General features: G+C 54.3%; 2 protein-coding genes across 2 annotated transcripts; both read right to left on the bottom strand.

The window, feature by feature from the left end:
• Positions 1-4,566: 4,566 nt before the first annotated feature.
• On the bottom strand, positions 4,567-8,850 carry ACY3 (aminoacylase 3). Its single transcript, XM_035701334.2, is given in 9 exon segments — positions 4,567-4,938; positions 7,212-7,265; positions 7,268-7,341; positions 7,512-7,564; positions 7,566-7,615; positions 7,723-7,819; positions 8,060-8,227; positions 8,674-8,775; positions 8,843-8,850. Coding segments are annotated over 9 exon segments (918 nt in total). The 3' UTR covers positions 4,567-4,626.
• Positions 8,851-8,866: 16 nt separating this feature from the next.
• Positions 8,867-11,605, bottom strand: LOC112659272 (aldehyde dehydrogenase family 3 member B1-like). Its single transcript, XM_025445864.3, is given in 9 exon segments — positions 8,867-8,920; positions 9,050-9,208; positions 9,568-9,703; positions 9,705-9,912; positions 10,142-10,223; positions 10,347-10,432; positions 10,608-10,728; positions 10,945-11,055; positions 11,444-11,605. Coding segments are annotated over 9 exon segments (1,119 nt in total).
• Between the last annotated feature and the right edge of the window lie 10,749 nt (positions 11,606-22,354).

Raw genomic sequence — 22,354 nt, 5'->3', positions numbered from 1 at the left:
GGACGTGGAGAAGTTGGAGCCCTGTGCATTGCTGGCCAGATGTAAAAAGGTGCGGCTGCTGGAAAATAAAATTTCTGTATGATCCAGCAATTCCATTTCTGGGAGCAAGGACCCTAACAGATATGTGTACCTGAGTGTTCACAGCAGCATTAATCCCAATAGCCAGAAGGTGGAAGCACCTCAAGTGTCCGCTGATGAAAGGATGGATGAGCATAGTATGGTCTATCCAGACAATGGAATATTATTCCTCCTTAAAAAGGAAAGACATTCTGCAGTATGCTACAGCATGCATGGACCTTGAGGACGTTATGCCAAGTGAAATAAGCCAGATAGACACAAAAGGACAAATCCTGTGTGATTCCATTTATAAGAGGTCCCTAGAATCCTCAGATTCATCCACCAGGAGTAGCATGGTGGTTGCCAGGGGCGGAGACCACGGGAGGGAGAGTGAGCGTTGAATGCAGACAGAGTTGCAGTTTTGCAAGATGCAAAAGTTCTAGAGGTGGATGGAGGTGATGAGTGCACAGCAGTGTGGATGTACTTAATGCCATCAGAATGTCCACTTAAAAAATGGCTAAAATGGAAATTTTTATGTTCTGTACCTTTTACCACAATATAAAAATTAAAACCAGAAAAAAAAAATCCTGAAAAACAGACTATTAGTCTGTAGCAGCCCCCAAAGGGCCTAGAGCCTGGTAAAACTGAGATCCCCTGGGCAGATGTGGATTTTGGTGTCGGATGGATGGACAGACAGATGGGTGGAAGGAGATTCCTGGGGTGGTATACGTGTCATGAGCTAACAGTTGGGCAGCGCCTGGCCAGGGCTGGCACACAGTAGGTGCCTCATCTGAGTGTGGGGCTCAGGGCTGGTGGCCCCATATTTAGCAGCCCTGAGGACTTCAAATGAAAGGTGACACCTCACTAAAGCCCCCAGGAGTTCGGGAGTCTGGGAATGGGTGGGTCTCTCTGAGAGGGGATGGGCCACACTAGGTGTGCGTCCCCCAGAAAGGCATGAAAGGAGGATGGGTTGATGGCCCCCACCACCCGGACCAGGCCATCAGACAGGCCATTGTTCAGCTGCCCTGTGCAGATCCACCATCCACGTAGCTAGCACCAGCTCCAGGATCCTGTGGGTCCCAAGGGAGAGGCTCATGGCTTCCCTGGGCCTGGGGCCTTTGCAGGCTGGTCACCCATCCCCTGCCCCTCTAGGTCAACGTGCCACCCCTGAGTGCTCTCAGGAACCCAGGAAGGGCCTGTCCCTTCCCTTGGGGTCAGGATTTGACAATTTCCCACAAGCATGGAGTCAGGTCTGAAGGGGAAATTAGAGGTTTCTTGTCTGGCCCCCCACCTCGATACTCAATGGGTGAGGCCCAGAGAGGGGAGGGGACAGGCTCAGGGTCATCCATGCCTAAGAAGGCTTTCCCTTTCTAGAAATGACTCCATTACCCCACCTGTCAGTACCCCCCATTTTTGTACCCGGGTGAGCCCATCAACCCTGCCCTGGTGGGATCTGAGACTCAATGTGGGGAGCCCCTGCCCCATCCTCCTGCCTAGAACCCGGGCCCAGAGGGATTTCTTTGGTCCCCACACCTGGTCCCTGCCCTGCCCCGTTCACCCTGGAGCCTGAGCCCAGCCACCGGGCCACCTTGGCTGCCTGCACCATACCTGCCATGGGGACAGCCTGGACGTTGGTTCCCGGAGGAGGGCCGGCTGCCGCTGCCACCCAAGGGGGCCCTGCCCGCTGGGAGGATGGTCAGCCCCTCCTGGTGTCCCGGCCCAATCAGCGGCACAGCTCCGTTCTGCAGGGCCGTCCTTCCCTCCGAGCGATCACTCAGGTCCCGCTTCTCCACCGGAGCCAGGCACTGGGTCTCTGCGGAGGGGGCCCCCGGTTCTGGGGGTATGCAGGGCCCCTTGTCCAAACCCCACTCAGAATGGACTGCACGAGGCTGCTGGCTGGGCTTGTCCAGCTCCAGGCGTGTGCTGTGTGGGAGGAGGGCAGGTGGGAAGAAGGCTCTGACGTTGCAAAGCCTCCTCTCCCCCTCCCGGCCCTCTCTCCTGGCTCCCTCCGTTCCCCAGCTCGGAGACCCCCAGCCCTCCCAATCAATGGACCCAGGCGCAGGGTGGGGGCCCATCTTGAGGACCTGCTGGGGCCCAGGCCCTGTGACAGGAGGGGCTCGGTGCCTACAGGGCCTGAGGGCAGCTGGGGAGGCCTCGGAAGCCACAGGAGCTTGAGGGCTGGATGGCAGAGGTGGTGCCCTCTCACTGGGACCCCATCCCTGACCTGGGGTTGCTGGTGTGGCGTGGCCTGGAAACTGGGGCAGCAAACACAAGGGGGCAGCACCAGCAAGTGCTGGCAGAGGTGGAGCCCCTGGACTGGGTGGCAGGAAGCTGGGGCTTGCCCATGCTCTGACTCATGAGCTGTGCAATGCTGCTGGATTCCTGACAGTCTCTGTGCCTCGGTTTCCCCAACTGTAGTAAGTGCATACTCTCTCCTATCTGGGATGGACAGTGGTGCGCTGTTTCTATCCTGACTGACAGTGCCTGCGTAGTCCCCACAGGGTGGGAGCCCGGCCCAGGTCAGGGGTCACCGGGGCAGGTGTCTGCTCTGCCCAAGGTCTGTGTGCTCTATCCAGCCTGACCAGGCACCTTCTCCAGGCTGCCCCTGCTTGTCTGGGCTGGCCATTAGGGGACACACAGATCACTGGTCAGAAAGGCAAGAGGGGCGGGGCTACCCCCAAATTGGTTGCTATCAATTGATAATGCTGTTTGGCCATTTCATCCCTGCCATATGGCCCAAGGAGGGTTATCAGGCTAGACCCCAAGCTAGCCCTCTCTGGGAGTGGGTATTCCAGCCCCCAGGGCAGCACTAGGCGACAGCACCTCAGCTGTGCTCTGCATACTTGACTTGGGTCCCCAAGGCAGGCTAAACAGCCCCCCAACACATCTCCACTGGGGACGTGGGGCAGGCAGAGGCCCATACCTGGGAGTGGGCATGGAGCGACCAAGGGTCAGGGGGGCTGCTTTTCTCCACGATGACACCCCGGCTCCCCCTGGAGCCTCATGCCAGGGGGTAGACCTCTCCTCCCTTCAGCTTAGGGACCAAGACCCTGCCTTGGTCTCCTACACCCCAGATCCCTGCCTGCCGAGCTGGGAGAGATGGGTGGACCCCTGGTGCAGAGCCATGCCCAGTTTTGGAGTTTGCTGTGGGGCAAGATCGGGGTGGGGGGTGCGGTTCTCTGTGCTTGTGAGGGTCCCAACAGCATTCAGGGGCCACCCAGTGGGGTGTGGCCAGCCATGCCGCACTGTCCCAGGATCCACGGTGGGGCCAGTGGGAGAGGGGAGAGATGGTGGGGGGGGCTTGGGAGATTCGCACCAATCCTGGGGGGCACCCCCTCAGCCGAGGCTCCCCGGAGTGGGCTGGCCCGCGGTTCTGGAGGCTACTGATTGTGTGTGTGTGTGTGTGTGTGTGTGTGTGTGTTGTGTGTGTGTGCGTGCTTGCATGCAGCTCTGATCTGTGTGATGGGAAACACCCCCTCACAGTATTTGAGCACACTGACATGCCGACCCACATGCACACAGATGAGCTCTAGGCCTGATGCCCACAATCACTCGTGTGCACGGATGCACAAGCTCCTGTGTGCATGGATATACATGCTCTCTCTTGCACATACACCATGCACACAGGCGCGCCCCTCTGCACAACCTCCTCTATGGCTGGCCTGCCCTTCCTGCCGGAGGCGCCTGCTGGCCCCCCTGCCCCCTCATCCATCTTGCCTGCCAGCCTGTCCCTGGTGTCCTCGTATCCTTCACACCTTCTCATCTCACTGTTCAATAGCAGGAGGCCACATGGCAGCTGTGGCCGCAGGGAGATGGATGGGCCAGGCAGGGGTGCAGAGGGGCTGGGGAGTGATACCGCCCATGCACGGAGCTCTGGGCCCCCCAGGCACCCTGTGAGGCTCAGGTTGCTGTGGAAGCTGTCAAGTTGTGTCCAGTTTGGCCTGCGTGGATGCCCTGCAGAGTGCCTGGATCAGGACTGAGGGGACCCCAGCAGCAGACCTTGTGCCTGCTTCCTCCTGGAGCGCTGAGTAGTTCCAGCCTCCCTGGTCGGACTTCCCCTACCCCTGGATGGGCTATCCCACCCCTTCCCCAGCCCTGACTCCCCCTGAGCCCTCATGGGCACATTGCACATTGGAAATGCACGTCTGGGCTGTGTGCCCAGCCACATAGAGATCCCCCCGAGAAGGACGCCCAAGGTACTGAAGCTCTTGGAATGCATGTGTGTGACTTGCTAAAGGTCACACACACACAACACCCAGGCAGGCACACGCATGGTCACCCACACATGTGTGCATACACATGGGCACATGCTTCTGCCCTCTCAGACTGACTCTCTGGCCCTGGTGGGTTGGTGGGGGTGGGGGTGGGGGTGGGCTCTGTTGTCTCCAGCACAGTTTTTCTACAAGTGGGATCCTCCCCCTGGAACCACCCTGGGGTAGACCTGCCCCAGATCCTGAGGTCACAGAGGGACCATGCAGGACAGAGGATATGAATCATTAACCCCACACATCTTCCATTTTATAGAGAAACTGAGGCACGGAGGTATGAGGCATAGCAAGAAACATGGTATTATAGCGGGTGGCAAAGGGGGCCCCTGGACTCAGGACTGTGGCTCAGGACACATTGTTCGGATGGGAAAGCTGAGGCTGGGTGGATCTGGGTGGGGGTTAGGGCCCTGAGGTGGGGGTGAGGGCCAACACCGGCAGGGCAGGCACAGAGTGGGAGCTTCTCAATCTGGATGACAGCCATGCCGTTCTCATAGTAGGCGGCCTCATTGATGAACACGGGGTACACAGTGGACTCCCCCTCAGAGAGCACATCTTCATCACTGAACATCTGGGAGATGGGCATCCCGGGCAGCAGCGGCTGGGAGTCTTGGGCCTGGGAAGAGAGCCGCAGACCAAGGTTGCTGGGGCCCACCTCTGCCCTGACCGCTGGGGGTGTGTGACCCCAGCAGGCACTGCCCAAGGAGCCTCTCACTTATGGCCTTGCCCAGTCACTGTTCTACTTCCTCAGTTGATGCCACACGCTGTCTGCTGAGATGCCAACTGGCTCTGTGTTTAGAAATGGAGACGCAAGTTGCCTTAGAATGACAGTTGCCGTTGTGGAAGTGTAGCCTAGCGTTAAGGGCATAGGTAGTAAAGCCTGGGTTCAAATCCTTGCTAGCTATGTGACCTTGGGCAAGTCACTTAACCTCTCCGTTCCTCAGCTTCCTTGTCTGTAAAATCGGAACTATATATATTTTTTTAATTTTTATTTATTTTTGATAGTCACACACGGTGGGGAGAGAGAGAGGCAGAGGGAGAAGCAGGCTCCATGCAGGGAGCCCGACGTGGGACTCGATCCTGGGTCTCCAGGATCGCGCCCTGGGCCAAAGGCAGGCGCCAAACCGCTGCACCACCCAGGGATCCCCTAAAATCGGAACTATAATATCTTCTCCTATCACCCTGAGGTTTCAATTAAACAACTAACAGTGTCTGACACATAGTAAATATAATATAAAAGTTTATCATAGTTTTAAATTGTGGGAGAAATCAGGGGCACTTGGGTGGTGCAGTTGGTTAAGTGGCCAGCTCTTGGTTTGGGCTCAGGTCATGATCTCAGGGCCTTGAGATGGAGCCCCACATCAGGCTCCGCCCTCAACATCGAGTGGGCTTGAGTTTCTCTCCCTCTGCCCCACCCACTTGTGCTCCTTCTCACTGTCAAATAAATAAAAAATAAAAATTGGGGTGCCTGAATGGCTCAGTGGTTAAGCATCTGCCTTAGGCTCAGGGCGTGATCCCAGAGTCCTGGGATCAAGTCCCACATCCGGCTCCCTGCCTGGAGCCTGCTTCTCCCTCTGCCTATGTCTCTGCCTCTCTCTGTGTGTCTCACATGAATAAATAAATTTTAAAAAATCTTTAAAAATAAATAATAACAAATAATAAAAATAAATTATTGTGGAAGAAATCACTCACAATAATTGCCATGGCTTAGCACCTTCCAGGAAGATAACCCCAGCCCTAAACACTGAAAAGATGGTGCCCAGCCCACCACAACGCTGTTACAAGTAAGAGAACACCTCAAAATAAAACACGAAGCTGTAATAAGAGCAAAAAAATCGAAGTTCTGATTTTTCCTACAATTGTTAACTTGGTTCTTTGAACAATTTTTGAAATGTCAAATTCTTTGCAATATTTCTTTCTCTTTTGTGCCTAGCTCCGCTGTGCCCTCAGCACATGCCGGGTCAGCTTGCTGGGTCACCCCCAGGCCAGGCCATTCCCAGGGCTGGGGGCTCGGCTGTCCCCTGCAGGGATGGACGGGGCAGTGGAGGAAGGAGGTGGAGGCCCCTGGGACAGAGACCCACCCTTGCAGAGGTGTTACATTTGGTCATCTGTGATACTGAGGGGGTTCCCACTGGCTGGAGAGGACCCCGCTGGCCCACAAGGACTCATCTTTGAAGGAGGGCTCGTGGCTCCCCACGGGGCTCAGGGGCAGGTCTCTGCGGCGGCCTGGGGAGGGCTGGTGCCAACAGAGTATGTGCCCGCCCCCAGGCCTCTCCCGCCCCCCAAGGCCAGTTGGGGAAACGGTTACTAAAGAAGCTAGGGCTGGGCCCCCAGCGTGGCAGCCCTGCCGCCTGGACGCTGCAGGACACCAGGGCCCCAGGGGCGGGGAGCTTGCACCTTGCCCTACAGCGACCCCACGTGGCGGCAGGCGGAGCCGGTGGGCGGCGCGCTCGGCCCCATCTCCTCCTCCCTCCGGGGGTCGCGGCAGGATCGTCAGATCCCCGCAACATTCGGGACGAGGTCTGCAGAAGGACTTGCTCGATTCCCTAACCTGCAGAGGGACGCTCGAGGAATTAATTGGGAAACAGAGAGGGTTCCGTATTTGTGCCTCCAAGCAGGTGAACTGGGCGGTGGCCGCCCCACAGCCTCGCCCTCGGCCTTCTGTGGCCTCGGGGAGGCTCATCCAGGCTTTGGGGACCTCCCCCCCCTGCCCTCTGCAGATCCCTGTGGCCCGAGGGCCAGGCTGGTTGTGGGCTTCCTGGGAGGCAGTAGGGGCAGGGCGTGTTCTGATCCCAATGACCCTGTGGGAGGCACCTGGGATCCCTCCCTCTGGGGCTCAGTTTCCTCTGATACCCAAGCTGTGACCCAGGAGTCTCCCCACCACAGCACACACCCCGGCAGCTGAGGATGCGCGGTGCCTGCCAGGTCCCCAGACTCGGTGCGCATGCGAAGTCCACGCTGCCCACGGTTCTGTTTGCTTCCATCTCAAAAGCAGGAAAGGCCATGCTTGTGCCCAAGACTGGGTGAGTGAGTCTGTCCCTCCCTCCAGGCCCAGGGCAGAAAGGGCCATGGGGGCCACCCAGGGCTGGTGGGTGGTCTCAGCCCAAACGTGAACCTGGCTCCCTAGCCCCTGGGCCTGGCCTTCGCCTCTCTAGGCCTCAGTTTCTCCCCAAATCCCAACAGTCTCACCCTGATTGAAGAGCTCAATAAAGTCCAGGACTTCGGCGACCAGGGTCCTCATGGTCTGCCTGCAGCGGGCCCTGAGGCTGGGGTCCCAGATCCAGGGCTGGGGACTGGGAGGGGAGGGCTCAGGAGGGTGTCCCAGAGAGGAGGGCTCTGACCCCCAGGCCCTGACCTTGCCCATCATCTGGCCTCGCCCTTCTAGGCCCCGCCCCCTCACCCAGTCATCCTGAGGTCCCAGCCCACCCATTACTTCCTTGGGTGTAACTCTTCTCCCCTGGCAGCTGGTACAGAAAGACTGGGCAGGGGTCCTGCCGCTGAGGGGCAACGGAGGTGTGCAGAGCCCCAGGCCACCTTGGGAGGCTTGGGGAGGGCATGGAGGGAGCACCGGGGCACCACCCACCACAGCCCAACTTTCTCCACCCTCTGGCAAAAGCGGGGAAGGAAGGGACCAGAGGGCTTGAAGCATCTACAGGTGGCAGGCCCCAGCGAAGGGAGCCCAGGGAAGGGAAACCAAGCTGAGGAGGCACTGGATGCCCCCTACCCCCATCCCTCACTTTGTCCTCTGAGGGGGCAGGGCCACCAGAAGGTAGTGGCACAGGTGCATGGCAGAGACCTTGTGGACAGCTTCTGTGATGAGACAGGTGCCCATGCTGGCTGCAGTGGTGTGTGGATCAAGGGCAAAGTTGATCACCCTGCCTGAGGCCTTGGGCCCCAGTAGCTGGCTCGGCTCTCAGGCCATAGCTCGATCTTGGGTCCCCTCTCCAGCAGCTCCCACCCATGGACTGCTTCCCCACCCTGGCTTCCCATCCCCTCCCTTGCTATTAAAAAAGGAAAAGGAATGGCCCTGTATCCTGGGAGCCTAATTGTAGATCTGATACAAGTGAGTCCTTTCTAACCATAAGAGCTCCATCACCAGACACATCCAAGCAGAGGGTCAGTGAATCTGTCGGGAGGCTGCAGAGAGGACTTTGGCTCTGAAAACTGCTGGATCAGAGGCCCAGAGGTCCTGACTAGCCAGGGATCTGTTGAGACAAAGCCTCAAGAATATGATCTTTGCACTCCTGGACAGGACACCTACCTTTCAGGGACCACTGAACACTTGTGTATCGAGAGAGGGGTGGTGGGGTAGGGCGTTGGAGGTGCCCAGGGAGCTCACAGAAGGGCGCACCTGTGGGAGCCCAAGACCCAGGTTATCAGCTTCTGGCTGTGGGCAGTGTAGGGCGGGTAGTGGAGTTCGTTGAGCTTCTCCAGGCCCGATGAGGAGAGCAGGCTGGCACGGTGGTGGGAGAAGGTGTCAAAGGAGAACTTGCCATGGTATCTTCCTATGCCACTGTTACCTGTGCATGCACGGAGGTGAGGGCCTAAGGCCGGCAGCCCACCCAGCCGTAGCAGCAGCCCACAGCTGGCAGGGAGCTCTGGGAAAGCCAAGCCACTCAAAGAGTCATTTTGCAGATAAGAAAACCGAGGCTTTGAGAAGTCCAGGGCCTGGATCAAGGTAGAACAGAGAGTCAAGGGAAAACTGGGCCCTCCCAGGATGGGAGTACCAACCCCAGGCTTGGGGGTGGGGGTCGGGGTGGGGGCTCTAGAGGAGGGCAGGGCTCATCAACGCCCCCCAGCAGCAAGGTCGACAGAGTCAGGTGAATGAAGCCCTGGTTGCCTCCGACAATGCCGCTGCTGGTCTGATGGAGCATCTGGGTCACTACCTGGGGGCGGCAGAAGAGGCCAGGTGGAGGCTCATCATCAAAGGAAGAGGGCTTGGGTCTCCGACCATTGCACGGGGAGCAGAGGGACCTCCCTGTTCCCATCCTCTACTGAGCTATGTCCCCGTGAGCACTTTGCACATGGAGGGGAGACCGTGACTGCCAGAAGTGGCAGTGAGGGCGGCCAGTGCCTGCGATGGCGCACAGGCCCCACCGTGGCCAGCCTGGCTCTGCCTGTCAGGTCCCAGCTCTGCGCTGCCCCCACCTCCCTCCAGGGCCTCTGCTTGCCCACACAGAGCTTTTGCGTGGTTTAGGAAGACGGGGCCCTGCTCTCTGGGCCGGGCGGGGCGGGGGCCCCTCACCGATGGAGCGCTCGTCCTGTTGCTCTGGCCGCCGATGGCCACGCGGCCGCAGCCCAGCAGGCCCCGCAGCCGCCGGACGCGGCCCAGGCTCGGGGAGCGCCGCGGGTCCTCGCCGTAGAAGCGGGTGATGGCGCCCCCGCGTGTGGGGGCTGCACAGGGCGTAGTCGGGCGCCACGCACGTCTGGCCGCAGTTGAAGTAGCGGAACCAGGCCACGCGGTTGGCCACGGTCTGGGGGTCGCAGTCGTCGTCCACGTAGCAGGGGTTCTTGCCCCCCAGCTCCAGTGTGACGGGCGTCAGGTGCTTGGCGGGGGCGGCCACGACGATCCTGCCCACCCGGGGGCTCCCTGGGAATGTGGGAGTTGACCCCCACATGCTCAACCAGATGGTCCAGGCAGCCACCTCCTCTGTCCCACTTTAACTTGTCTGCTGGGACCTGCCCTAGGCCCTGCTGCCCCAGCATTCCTCTCTCAAGGCCCAGGGGCTGAGCATCTGGAGTGCCCCCCCCTGCTGGCCATCACCTCTCCCTCCACAGCCTTCCCCCCCCAGGACACTGGTTGAGGCCACCACCCTCACCAGGGAAGAAGATGTAGTCAAACTTGTGTTCTAGCAGCTGCCGGGTCTCCTGGGGCCCTCCCAGCACCACGGCAAAGCAGCTCTGCAAGGCAGGACAGGTGTTTCAAGGGACACTTCAGGCCCTGGAGACAGCTGGACCTCCCCAGCTGTGACAGGGGCAGGGGTGTAGGGGCCCTGGGTGCTGATGGGGCGGGGTCATCCTCACCTGGTCCAGGTATTGGGGCAGGACCTCAGCCAGGACCTTCTCCGTGCTCTTACTTAATTCTGATGGCTTCAACACCACACAGTTCCCTGCAGGAACAGAGGGGCATGGCGTGGGGAGAGGCCAGTATGCCCACACCCACCCAGGGCGGAGATCCAAGGAATGTGCCAGAGGCTGGGGCACCACATAAGGGAATTTGAGGGGGCTCCCTTTGGGAAGGGCTACCAGGCTGGGCAGACATGGGGCTCAGAACTCTCTCCTCACCTGTGGCCAGGGCACCCACCAGGGACACCAGCGGCAGGTTCATGGGGTAGTTCCAGGGCGCGATGATGAGCACCAGGCCGAAGGGCTCCTTCTGGATGAAGGCCGAGTCCAGCTGCGTGAACTGCAGCACAGGACACATGGTAAGGTGCTGCTGGGGATCACCCCAAAGCCGCCCCCCAGGGGCCTCAAGGTGCCTGTGTTGTGGCGTGCTCATGACACAGAGATCTCCAGGAAGTCAGAGACTCGCTGGGGGTCAGGGGTGGTGAAGATGCCTGGGCGGGAGCTGCTGCTGGGCACTGTCCCTGGCACTGGCCCCGGCCCCAGCCAGCTGACTCACCAGGTTCTTGGCCACAGGCTCATCCTTCATCCAGTTGTGCAGATTCTTGAGCGCCAGGTCAACCTCATTCTGGCACATGAGGAGCTCAGATGTTTCAGCCTCAAAGACTGACTGCAGTGGAGATGGAATTCATGGGTCAGGCCTGGGACAGAGCAGGGAGGGTATTTAGTGCTTGGGGTCCCCAAGAGTCCTGACCCTGGGATAAAGGAGATAGTCTCCAGCAGCAGCACAGCCCCTGGGAACTGCACTGTGAGCCGTGAGGAGCATAGACCCCGGGACGGGTGGCCTGGCCTCCACCCCGCACTGCCACATCCTTGCTGTGGGATCTTGGGCAAATGTCTTCACCCCCCCACACCTCAGTTTCCCCTCAGTAACATGGGGACCGTGCCTCACAGGTTTGGACGAGTGAATGCTGTCACACATGCCACGCCACGAAGGGGTCTGTGAAATAGGAATGAATTGGCAGCACAGCCAGCCCCCGGCCCCCTCCCCCGCCCACCTTGTGCAGGTCCTGCGCCAGCGCCTCCTGCAGAAGCTGCTTGTTTTCTTGCAGGAAGCGGCCCAGGCCCTTGAGCTGCGCAGCCCTGAACTCGGGGGACCTCGTCCGCCCCGCGCTGAAGGCCTCCCGCAGCCGCCGCAGGGTGTCCGCCAAGGGGTCCATCCTGCGGGGAGGGGGGTGGCATGGATGGGGCGCCTTGCCTTCCCAGGCACTCTCCCCGCACCCCTGACTGTGCCTGTGTGGGCTCACAGACACTCCTCTGAGGCCTCACGTGGAGCCCCCGAGGGACAGGGCTGCCCCCCTACACACACACACACACACACACACACAAACACAAAATAGTCCCTTCCCCTCGGCCAGGCAACAGGAGACCCTAGGCCTTGAGGTGGGTGCAGGACAGGGTGTGGGCTCGGGACCAGCTACCCCAGCCCCTAGGGGTAGGCCAGCAGCCAGGGGACCTCGCTTCTTCCTCCCGCACAGAAATTAGCCCCAAGGCATGGCCCCCGTCCCACTCTGGTGCCCCTCCTGGAGATGGGGCAGCCCTCGTCCCTGCCAGGCCTGCGTGGAGTAACCGGGAAGTTTGATGAGTGGAGGGACAGTCCACCAACAGCCACCATGGCCACCACTGGGGGATAGTCCAGACGCAGAACGCACTGTGCCTCCTGCCCCTCGCCTGGGGGGCACCGCCTGGGGAAGCCAGGCTGGCTGGTGGTGGCTTGGGGTGCTGGGTGGCCTGGGCAGTGGCCTCCTCTGTCTATGCCCCTGTCACCAGTCCCAGTATTGGAGGAGCAGAGGACAGTGCGGGGCAGGGGTGCCTCCATGCTGCCATCAGCCATGGCAGGAGATCCGGGTGGGGCCCCCACATTCCCCCGGGCCCCCGCCTGTTTACTTGAAGCTCATCAGAGGAGCAGGGTGCTCATCTGCAGTCCCAGAGTTGGCCTGGAGCACCTTCAGGTTCCCTGGGTGCCCCAAAGCACTACCTGGAGTGCCAGCATCACCCTCCCTCATCCAGTTTTCTCTGTCCTGGTCCTATCAGTCCTGCTCTAACTCTGTCCGTGGTTCCCTAGTACCTCTCTAGGGCCAAAACCCTCAGCCCTGAATCAAGCGCCAGAGGAGAGGAGTCTGGGATGAGTTGTGGTACCCAGGGGTCTATCCCAAGACCCTGGCCCCAGCTCAGTCATACCTTTCCCAGGTGAAGTGTGTCCTCACTGTGCACACCTGGAGTGCCCGAGGACAACCTCAGACTCTGCTTGTCCATGGCCAGATCCCCAGGTCCAGTCCCACTGTTGCCCAACAAATGAGGAAGCAGAGCTGAGTGGGGGTGTGCCCAGAGAGGTTGGAGCTGGCCAGCTGCTTCTCATCCAAGCTGCATCCTTGCCTGCCCACTGCAGGGGGTAAGGACCCAAGGTTTGCAGACAAGAAGTCCCTGGCTGTTTACCAGTCCAGGCTTTGGTTGGGCCTGGGCCATGTAAGTGACCCTAGCAGACCTGGCCAGTCCTCACAGACCTTGAGGTCTAGACACAGGGAGAACAATGATACTGAAAACATAAGTCGGTGGGCCACAGGCGCACAGGCTCACCAGACACCCTGCCAGCGGGCTCCCACTGCAGCAGGAGAGGGGCAGGGGCAGACTCTCAGAGGGCAGGTGTTCCGGACAGAGGAACAGAAGCAAGACCCAGCTAGGCAGGGCCTTCCCACAGGGGGCTGGGACTTAGTCCGTGGGTGGTGAGCACACCGCAGAGCAGGGCTAGATGGAAACACAGCTGGTGCCTGGAGCTGACTGCTTGGCAGGCATCACCTATGTCTTCGGAGCGCCAAGGGCTTATTACCCCATCGTAAGGGTGAGGAAACTGAGGTTCTGGGGGTGGGAGATGGCCTGATTTGTCCTCCTGACGGCTGCTGTATGGTGGCTTCAGCCCCAGTCCCCATGGCCCAGAGACCCTCCCCTGCAGCGCTGAGTCCCTGCGCCAGTGTATGCCCTGTGCTTCTTTAATTGGCTTCCTAGCATCTTTCTGTAGCTTCCCGATGTTCCACAGTGAGACTGCAATACTTTCAGAAACAGAAATAAACAGTCAGTGTCACTTTTACAGCCCTAAACCAAAGACTCAGATCTGGCCTCGCTTCCCAAGCAGCTCTCTGCTTTCCCTCTCCCAACTGCCCAGCCTTCCCCGTCACAGCCCCGGTGATGGTGACAGTGACATCTGGCTGGTCCTGGTCTGTCCACACACTGCCTCTTCTCCCAGCCTAGGGGCTCCTTTTTTTTTAAGATTTTATTTATTTATTTATTTATTTATTTATTTATTTATTTATTTATTTGAGAGAGAGAGAGAGCACGAGGGCAGACTCCGCACCAAGAGCAGGGAGACTGATGTGGGGCTCAATCCTGGGACCCCGGGATCATGACCTGAGCTGAAGACAGACGCTTAACTGACTGAGCCACCTAGGCGCCCCAGCCTACGAGCTCCTTGAGGGAGGATGGGGTCTGTCCCCTTTACAGGCCCCAGAGGGAGGGTTCCTTTGAGGGTGTTCCCAGGACCCTGTCAGGGGGGGTGTGAAATCCAATCAGAATTGGCACAGTCAGAGGCACCTGGGTGGCTCAGTGGTTGAACATCTGCCTTCGACTCAGGGCATGATCCCGGAGTCCTGGGATCGGGTCCCACGTCGGGCTCCCTGCACAGAGCTTGCTTCTCCCTCTGCCTGTGTTTCTGCCTCTCTCTGTGTGTCTCATGAATAAATAAATAAAATCTAAAAAAAAAAAAAAAAAAAAAAAGAACTGGTACAGCCAGAGCAGGACAGTGAGTGCCCCCCTCCCTGAGCTGAGCCAGCTCCTGGGTCCTGGTCCCTGGCCCTGTGGCCCCACATTTCACTCCCCCATACTGCTGGCCCTGGACTCCAGGGCCCCACATACCCCAGTGTGGGCTCAAACCCTGGATCCCTTGTGACATCTTTGCCTTCTTTGCCTGACATTCTGCTTCCAGATGCACTCACCCCTGCCTCTGCGGACTGCCAATCGTCCTGGCTCCTACCAGATTCCTGTGCCCATGCCTGGCAGTGGAGTGACCTTGGGGGTGACCTAGCAGAAGCTGCCTCCTGCTTCACAGATCTAAAACTTTGCCCTTACCAGGTCAGGAGTTGGCTTCAGCTGAACAGAGAACAGGTCTGGCAACTCTAGGCTGCTCTGGGTGTGCATATGGGGCTGGCAGGGAGTTATCTGATGAGAAAAATCCCCCAGAGGATTACAGGATAAACTACCAGTGGGACTCGGGTAGCAAATGCTGCCTCTTCCAGGAAGCCCTTAGCCAGCAGACCACCTGCTCCCCACACCAAGTCTTCATGTCCACCACCCCCTCCTTCCCCTTGCCACGGGGGTCATTTATTGCCCCTCCCCTAATGTGTCCACAGGCATCCTTGGGGCAGAGGAAGGGGCCGTGGTAGCTGCAGGGATCCTGGATGGGCAGGGCACCCACTGGGCTACAAGGTGGTGATTCATTGTTCCTCTGCTCATTTATTCTTTTATTTATGGCAGGACTCTGGGCAAGTTATTTAACTTCTCTTAGCCTCTCCAGGTAACCATAGTGAGTGTCATGGCCCTTGAGAGGATCACGTACGGGAAGATAGAGGAATACATAGGATAGGTCACAGCTGATGGCACAAAGTCAGTGCTCCCCAATGTTGGATACTAATATTTCCTCGAGTCTTTCTTAAGCACATACTAAGTTCTGGGAAGCAAAAGAATGAGCTCAGACCCTGTCGCCAGCTCTCACCAGTTGTCTGACCCTGTCCTTCCTCCAGCCCTGAATTCTGTAGGATTAGACTGTGACCACCCAGTGCTGAGGGCTGTGGAAAGTGGCTCTGGGCAGGGCTGGGAAAACCCACCAGGCGCCCTGGATCATCGTTGGCTTGACTGGAGTCAGCCTAGCAGGAGCCACAGCCTACCACAGCCCCCAGGCCTGCATCTGGGCCTGAACCAGAGATGCCAGTGCTGTTAGGACACCCAGAAGGGAACCTCAGAGCTGGCATTTAAAAGTGGAGGGGTAGGGGGTGAGGGGATGGGGGAGGGTGGTGGCAGCTGAGCAGGCCTCCTGTCCCCAAACCATTGGGTGATGTGCACTTCAGATATCTGAACTGTACCTTAACGAAACCATTAAAACAACTAAAACTAAATGGAATCCAGAAACCTGAGTAGCTCATAAGTAAATGAGAATGCACGAAACCTCAACAAGGATTGGCAAAATGTAAAATAAAACCATTGTAAGATGTCTTTGTTGCCCCATTTTATCAGTTTTCTGTGGCTGCTGTAACAAACGGCCACAAATGTGGTGGGTGAGGACAACAGAAATGAATTGTCTCACAGCTCTATAGGTCAGAAGTCCAAGATCAGAGCCAAACTTCCACCCAGGGGTTCCAACTTTTTTTTTTTTTTAAGATTTTGTTTATTCATGAGATACACAGAGAGAGAGAGTCAGTGACATAGGCAGAGGGAGAAGCAGGCTGCCTGAAAGGAGCTGGATGCGGACTTGATCCCAGGACCCCAGGATGGCAACCTGAACCAAAGGCAGATGCTCAACCACTGAGCCAACCAGGTGCCCCCTCTTGGGGGCTCCAGAACAGAGTCTGTCCCTGCTTCCCCTAGGTTCAGTGGCTACGAGCACCCCTGGGCTTTGTGGCCACATATTTCCTACCCCTGCTTCCGTCTTTACACGGTCTCAGCATTGAACCTCCCCTTGCCTCTCTCTTCTCAGGACCCTTGTGACCGAATTTGGGGCCTGTTGGATATTCCAGGATGGATTCCATCTCTCGAGATCATTAACTCAATCACAATATGCAAGACTACTTTTTCTAAGTAAGGTCTCATTCACAGAGGATTAGGACGTGGACAAACCTTTGGGATCCATTATCAGCCCGCTACAGGGAGCAAAAGCCGCTTGCTTTGACACCCCTGGAGAATAAGGGACCGTGGCTCCCAGAAAAATGTATTCAAATCATCAACAGATATTTGCTGAGCACTTAAGTGGAGGGCTGCACATAGGACCTGGCTTTGAACTAGCCTTGCAACAGGGCACTAGTCTCAAAGGGGACCGGGGGGTCGGGGACTCCAAATAGGATGATCACAAGATGCTGGGCGGAGAGACGCTGGCCAGGGACACCTCTTAGACGAAGCTGCATCTGAGCCGATTCCTGGCAGTGAGATATGCCACGTATTTGCAGCTGGGAGGGGAAGAGTGTCCATTCCAGACAGATGGGATTAAGTGCAAACATCTAAGGACAAGAGGAAGCCAACGTGGCTGCACATCAGTGAGACAGGGCAGGGGGACAGCAGAGGACAGGCCAAGGCACACTTTGGAGTGAAAGCATCTACTGGAAGGCAAACACTTAACTGACCGAGCCACCCAGGCTCCCTGAGGTGATTCTTTCCAGGAGTTCTGTTGCTACAGGGAAGCCAAGAATGCGTGCTGGCTGAGGGGTGGGACGGGTTGAGATCCAGGGGGTACATATGGGTGTTTATGGGGATGAAGCAGGTGGGGAGCCCTTGTTGGGAGAAGATAGAAGGGGCAGAGAAAGTGGATGTGGAGTGAGGGCTTGCAGAGGTAGGGGTGGAGAATGAGGGACAGATTTCCCCTGGGGATTTTTGTGTTTTCCATGATGTAACATAACAGGAGCCAGAGCTGGGGAGGTCGGAGGTCAGATGTGACAGAACAGTGGCTCTGGTTGAGGCCTCTGAGGTTTGGCCATGACCTTCTGTTGAGATCCGATGGACTCCTATGGACTGAATTGTATCCCTCCAAAATCATGTGGTGGACATTTAGAGAGTGCTCCCTTCTTAGTGATTACAAGCATTGCCGTGGGTAACATCAGATATGTGTTTCTTGGGGCACCTGGGTGGCTTAGTGGTTGAGCATCTGCCTTTGGCTCAGGTCATGATCCTGGGGTCCTGGGATCGAGTCGCACATCAGGCTCCCTGTGAGGAGCCTACTTCTCCCTCTGCCTGTGTCTCTGCCTCTCTGTGTCTCTCATGAATAAATAAATAAAATCTAAAAAAAAAACTTTGTGTCTCTTGGTGTTTCTCTTGGGTGTGTATCTGGGTGTAAGATGTGTAGGTGGTAAGTGCATCCTCAACCTTCCCAGGTATTGCTACATATGGCCTGCATGTTGCCTCCAGAGAGACTGACTAATTGAAATTCCCCAAAACATTGTATGAAAGTTCCCCTTGCCCCATATCTTTTCCAACACTTGATATTGTCAGACTTTTTGCTTTTTGCCAATGAGTGTAGTGGGTTGAACAGTGCCCTCCCCCTCTAAAAAGATATGTCTATGCCCTAACCCTAGGAGTCTGTGACTGTGACCTTATGTGGGCAAAAGAGTCTTTGCAGATGTAATTAAAGATCTCAAGATAAGAGATCCCAGATTGGCCAGGGGAGCCCTAAATCCTATGATAAATGTCCTTGTATAAGAAAGAGATTTGAGATAGAAGAGGAGGAGGCCATGTGAAGATGAGGCAGAGACTGCCACAAGCCAAGGAGCCCTCGGAACCCCTAGAAGTTGGAAGAGGTAAGAAAGGACCCTCCCCTAGAGGCAGTGGAGAGAGTGTGGTCCTGTCATACTTGGATTGCAGACTTCTGACCTCTAGAACTGTGGGAGAAGAAGTATCTGGTTTCTAAGCCATGCAGTTTGTGTTTGTGTCCTTTGTTACGACAGTCCTAGGAAACTGACACAATGAGCACGTAACAGTATCTTACAATCGTTTTAATTTATATTTTAACCAATACTGCTGAGGATGAGCATAGTGTCATTTGCTTATGGGCTCCTCAGGTTTCTTATCAGGTCTTTGTTGTTGTTGTTGTTGCTTAGTTTTCTACTGTGTTATTTTTCTTTTGTCTTATCAGTTTGTAGGAATTCTGTATTTTCACAATAGTAACCCTTTTCTCTGTATCTAATTTTAGGGGGTAATTAATAAACTTTATTTTCTAGAACAGCTTTAGATTCACAGCCAAATTGAGTGAAAAATACACATAGTTCCCATATACCCCTTTGTTCCCCACACACATATTCAACATCCCTCACCAGAGAGGCACATGTGTTAAAATCAGTGAGTCCACACTGACACATCATCATCACCCACAGTCCACAGTTACATTAGGGTCCCCACTTGGTGTTATACATTCTGTGTGTTTTGACAAATGCATGATAACATGTACCCACCATTGTAATATAGAGAATAATTTCACTGCCCCAAATCCTCTGTGCTCCACCTGTTCATCACTCTTTCACCCCAAACACCTGACAACCACTACTTTTTTTGTTTTACTGTTTCCATAGCTTTTTCTTTTCTGGAATTCCACATAGTTGGAATCACACAGTAGGTAGTAATTTCAGATCGGCATCTTTCACTTAATCATATGCATTTAAGCTTCCCTTGTTTCTTTTCATGACTTGATAACTCATTTCTGTTTGGCCCTGCATAATATTCCATTGTCTGGGCGGACCATAATTTATTTAACCATCTAGCCTACTGAAGGACATCTTTGATGTCACCAAGTTTTGGAAAATATGAATAAAGCAACTACACACTTCCATGTGCAGATTTTTGTATAGACATAAGTTTTCAACTCCTTTGGGCAAATGCCAAATATTTCACTAGACTTTCTTTTTGCTTACATGGTTTCTGAGAATTCCAATATAATTCTTCTTTGTCTTCCTCAGGTATAGATAAGGTGTCCCCCCATCTCTGATTTTTTTCTCTATCTTTGATTTCCTAAAGTTTGAATGTTATATGCCTAGATGTAGCTTTCTTTGCATTTGTCCTGCTTGGTGTGCTTTGAGATTCCTGAATCTGTGGTTTGGTGTCTGATGTTAATTTGGGGGAATTCTCAGTCATCACTCCTTCAAATATCACTTCTGTTCCTTTTCTGTCTTCCTTCCAGCTTCCCTATGACATGTAAGTTACACCTTTTGCTATTGTCCCACACTTCTTGGATGTTCTGTACTATTTCTTTAAAAAATCTTTAAAAAAAGATTTATTTATTTATTCATTCAGAGAGAGCGAGAGAGAGGCAGAGACACAGGCAGAGGGAGAAGCAGGCTCCATGCAGGAAGCCTGATGTGGGACTCGATCCTGGGTCTCCAGGATCACACCCTGGGCTGCAGGTGGCGCTAAACCGCTGTGCCACCAGGGCTACCCCTGTTCTGTACTATTTTTCCCCCAATCTTTTTTTCCTCTTTGCTTTTCTACTTTGAGTTCCTTGTGTCATATTTTCAAGCTCAGAGATTCTTTCCTCAGCCATGTCCAGGCTGTTAACAAGCCCATCAAAGGCATCCTTTGTTTGTTAACAATATTTTTGATCTCTAGCATTTCATTTTGATTCTTTCTTCAAATTTCCATCTCTCTGCTTATATTATCCATGTTATTGCATGTCATCTGCCTTTTCCATTAAAGCTCTCAGCATGTTAGTCATAGCTTTCTAAAATCTCTGGTCTGATCATTCCGATGTCCTTGTCATGTCTGACTCTGGCTCTGATGCTTATTTGGTCTCTTCAGACTGTTTTGTTTTGTTTTATCTTGTTTTTGGGGTTTTGTTTTGTTTTGTTTTGCCTTTTAGTATGCTTTGTAATTTTTTTTTTTTAACGGGCCGTGATGTACTGAGTTGAAGAACTATGGTAAATAGGCCTTTAGAAATGTGGTGAAATTCAGGGGAGAGGAAGCCGTGCTGCAGTCCTGTGGTTAGGTCTGTGTTTTGGTAAGCCTGTGGCCCTTGACTGAATTGGAGTGCTTCTCCACTTTTCCTCTTCTTAGATGGGACAGGATGATTAGGGTGGCCTGGAGTTGTGTGTATTTCTCTTCCTCCAGGTAAGGTAGTTTCTGACCTCATGACCCTAGAGGTCAGGCTCTGGTAAAATCATTTCTGCTAAGGGCAGGCCTTGTTAAGAACAGAAAACTTGGTGGCTCGGTGGCTGAGCATCTGCCTTCGGCTCAAGTTGTGAGAGTGCTTGAGATGGAGTCTTGCATCAGGCTTCCCATGAGGAGCCTGCTTCTCCCTCTACCTATGTCTCTGTCTCTCTGTGTGTCTCTCATGAATAAATAAATAAAATCTTAAAAAAAAAAAAGAACAGAAAACTGATGTATTTCAAAATGCTTCCTTTTACCTCCCCCTGCTGGAAGCATTAAGGGATTTTTTTCTCTGATATTCACTCCGATATTCAAGGATCAGCCAGGTGGAACTCCTGGAAGTGAAACTTATGAAAGTTGTTGGAGGGAGCCTGGATTTTTTTCACTCTCAGAGTCATCTACACTGAGCCTCCAGTTGTTCCTTGATTACAGTTCAGATTTTCCTGTGCTGGCATGGGAAAGTTTCTCTTCATAGGTGTGTTTCCGCTCTCTTACATTGTATTTCTCTGTATCCACTTGTCTGTCCCTCCAATTCTGAGGGCAGCAGTATGCCCTGCAATTTCACTTCTCTGATCGATTCCAAGAAGAGTTGTTGATGTCTCGGTTTGTTCGGTTTTGTACTTGTGGTTATGAGGGAGATATTCTTGAGAATATCTTCTCTGAGCTGGCAGCTTGTGTTCCCATTTTGTTTAAGGTACCATTTGTGAATTAGGTTTTAATGTAATGTTGAAGAAGAGAAGACCAAGCCCTGACATCTGGGAGGTGGGGTGGTACTACCAGCCAGGACTTGTTCTCCTGTTGAACATGAACATGTCCATAGAATAACAGAATCAAAGACATTCTGCAGACTTGATGCATTAGGACAAAAACAAGACCATTCCATAAACAAGACTGAATGCTAACAGGCATGAACACTGTCCAAACCACAATAACGACCACACATTCCTGTATCCTGGTAATATGCATGACTGCTGCAGCTTTACCTTCGTGCTCATCTGCACTCCGTATAGATAAAATTTGTTCAGATACCCAGTCATAGAAAGATCCTTGCTCTAATAGCATCCGACACAGGGCAAAGCCCAACTTCCTCAAACTTCCCTTGTTACTTTTTAAAAATATTTTATTTATTTATTCATTCATGAGAGACACACACACACACACAGAGAGGCAGAGACACAGGCAGAGAGAGAAGCAGGCTCCATGAAGGGAGCTTGATGTGGGACTCGATCCCGGGACTCCGGAATCACGCCCGGGGCCAAAGGCAGGCGCTCAACTGCTAAGCCACCCAGGTGTCCTGTCCCTCAAGTTACTTGACACAAACACAAATCCTAGAAGTCTTTTCTAGCCCCCGCCCCCCTTATTGAGACACCTTGCAGTTCTCCGTGGTCTCAAAAGTAATAAATCCCACCTGTTCAAAGATAAATGTGTTCTCACTGATCTTTGGCTAGAGGACATTGACAATAGAGTCCAATTTGTTTTTACTTTAAGATTTATGCTTTTTAAACTTTAAGAAATTTTTATCTACCCTAAGTTCGTTTAAAAAGTTAGGTTTAGGGGCATCTAGGTGGCTCAGTCCTTGAAGCATCTGCCTTCGGCTCAGGTCATGATCCCAGGATCCTGGGATTGAGCCCCTTGTTGGACTCCCTGCCCAGCAGGAAGTCTGCTTCTCCCTCTTCCTCTGCCTGCTGCTTCCCCTGCTTGTGCTCTCTCTCTTCATTAAATAAATAAATAAAATCTTTTTAAAAAGTTGGGTTTGTGTATATGTGTGTGTATTTTCTTCTCAAAGTTAGCTTTTCACATTAAGTTCTGCTAGAATTTATTTACTTTTGTGAATTGTGTGAGGCAGAGATCTAATTTAACTTTTCCCCCACAAATAAAACTCATTGTTCTAGCAACTGGTTGGATAATAAATCATTTGTAGTAAGTCTGTTTCTGGGTACTGTACTCTATTTCATTGATTTGTCTATTTCTCCATCCCTATACTAATACTATAGTGTCTTAAATACTATAGTTTATTTTATTTTTTA

This window comes from Canis lupus, chromosome 18 (assembly GCF_003254725.2).
Source record: "Canis lupus dingo isolate Sandy chromosome 18, ASM325472v2, whole genome shotgun sequence".
Taxonomy (NCBI): Eukaryota; Metazoa; Chordata; class Mammalia; order Carnivora; family Canidae; genus Canis; species Canis lupus.
This window is presented reverse-complemented; position numbering and strand designations above follow the sequence as displayed.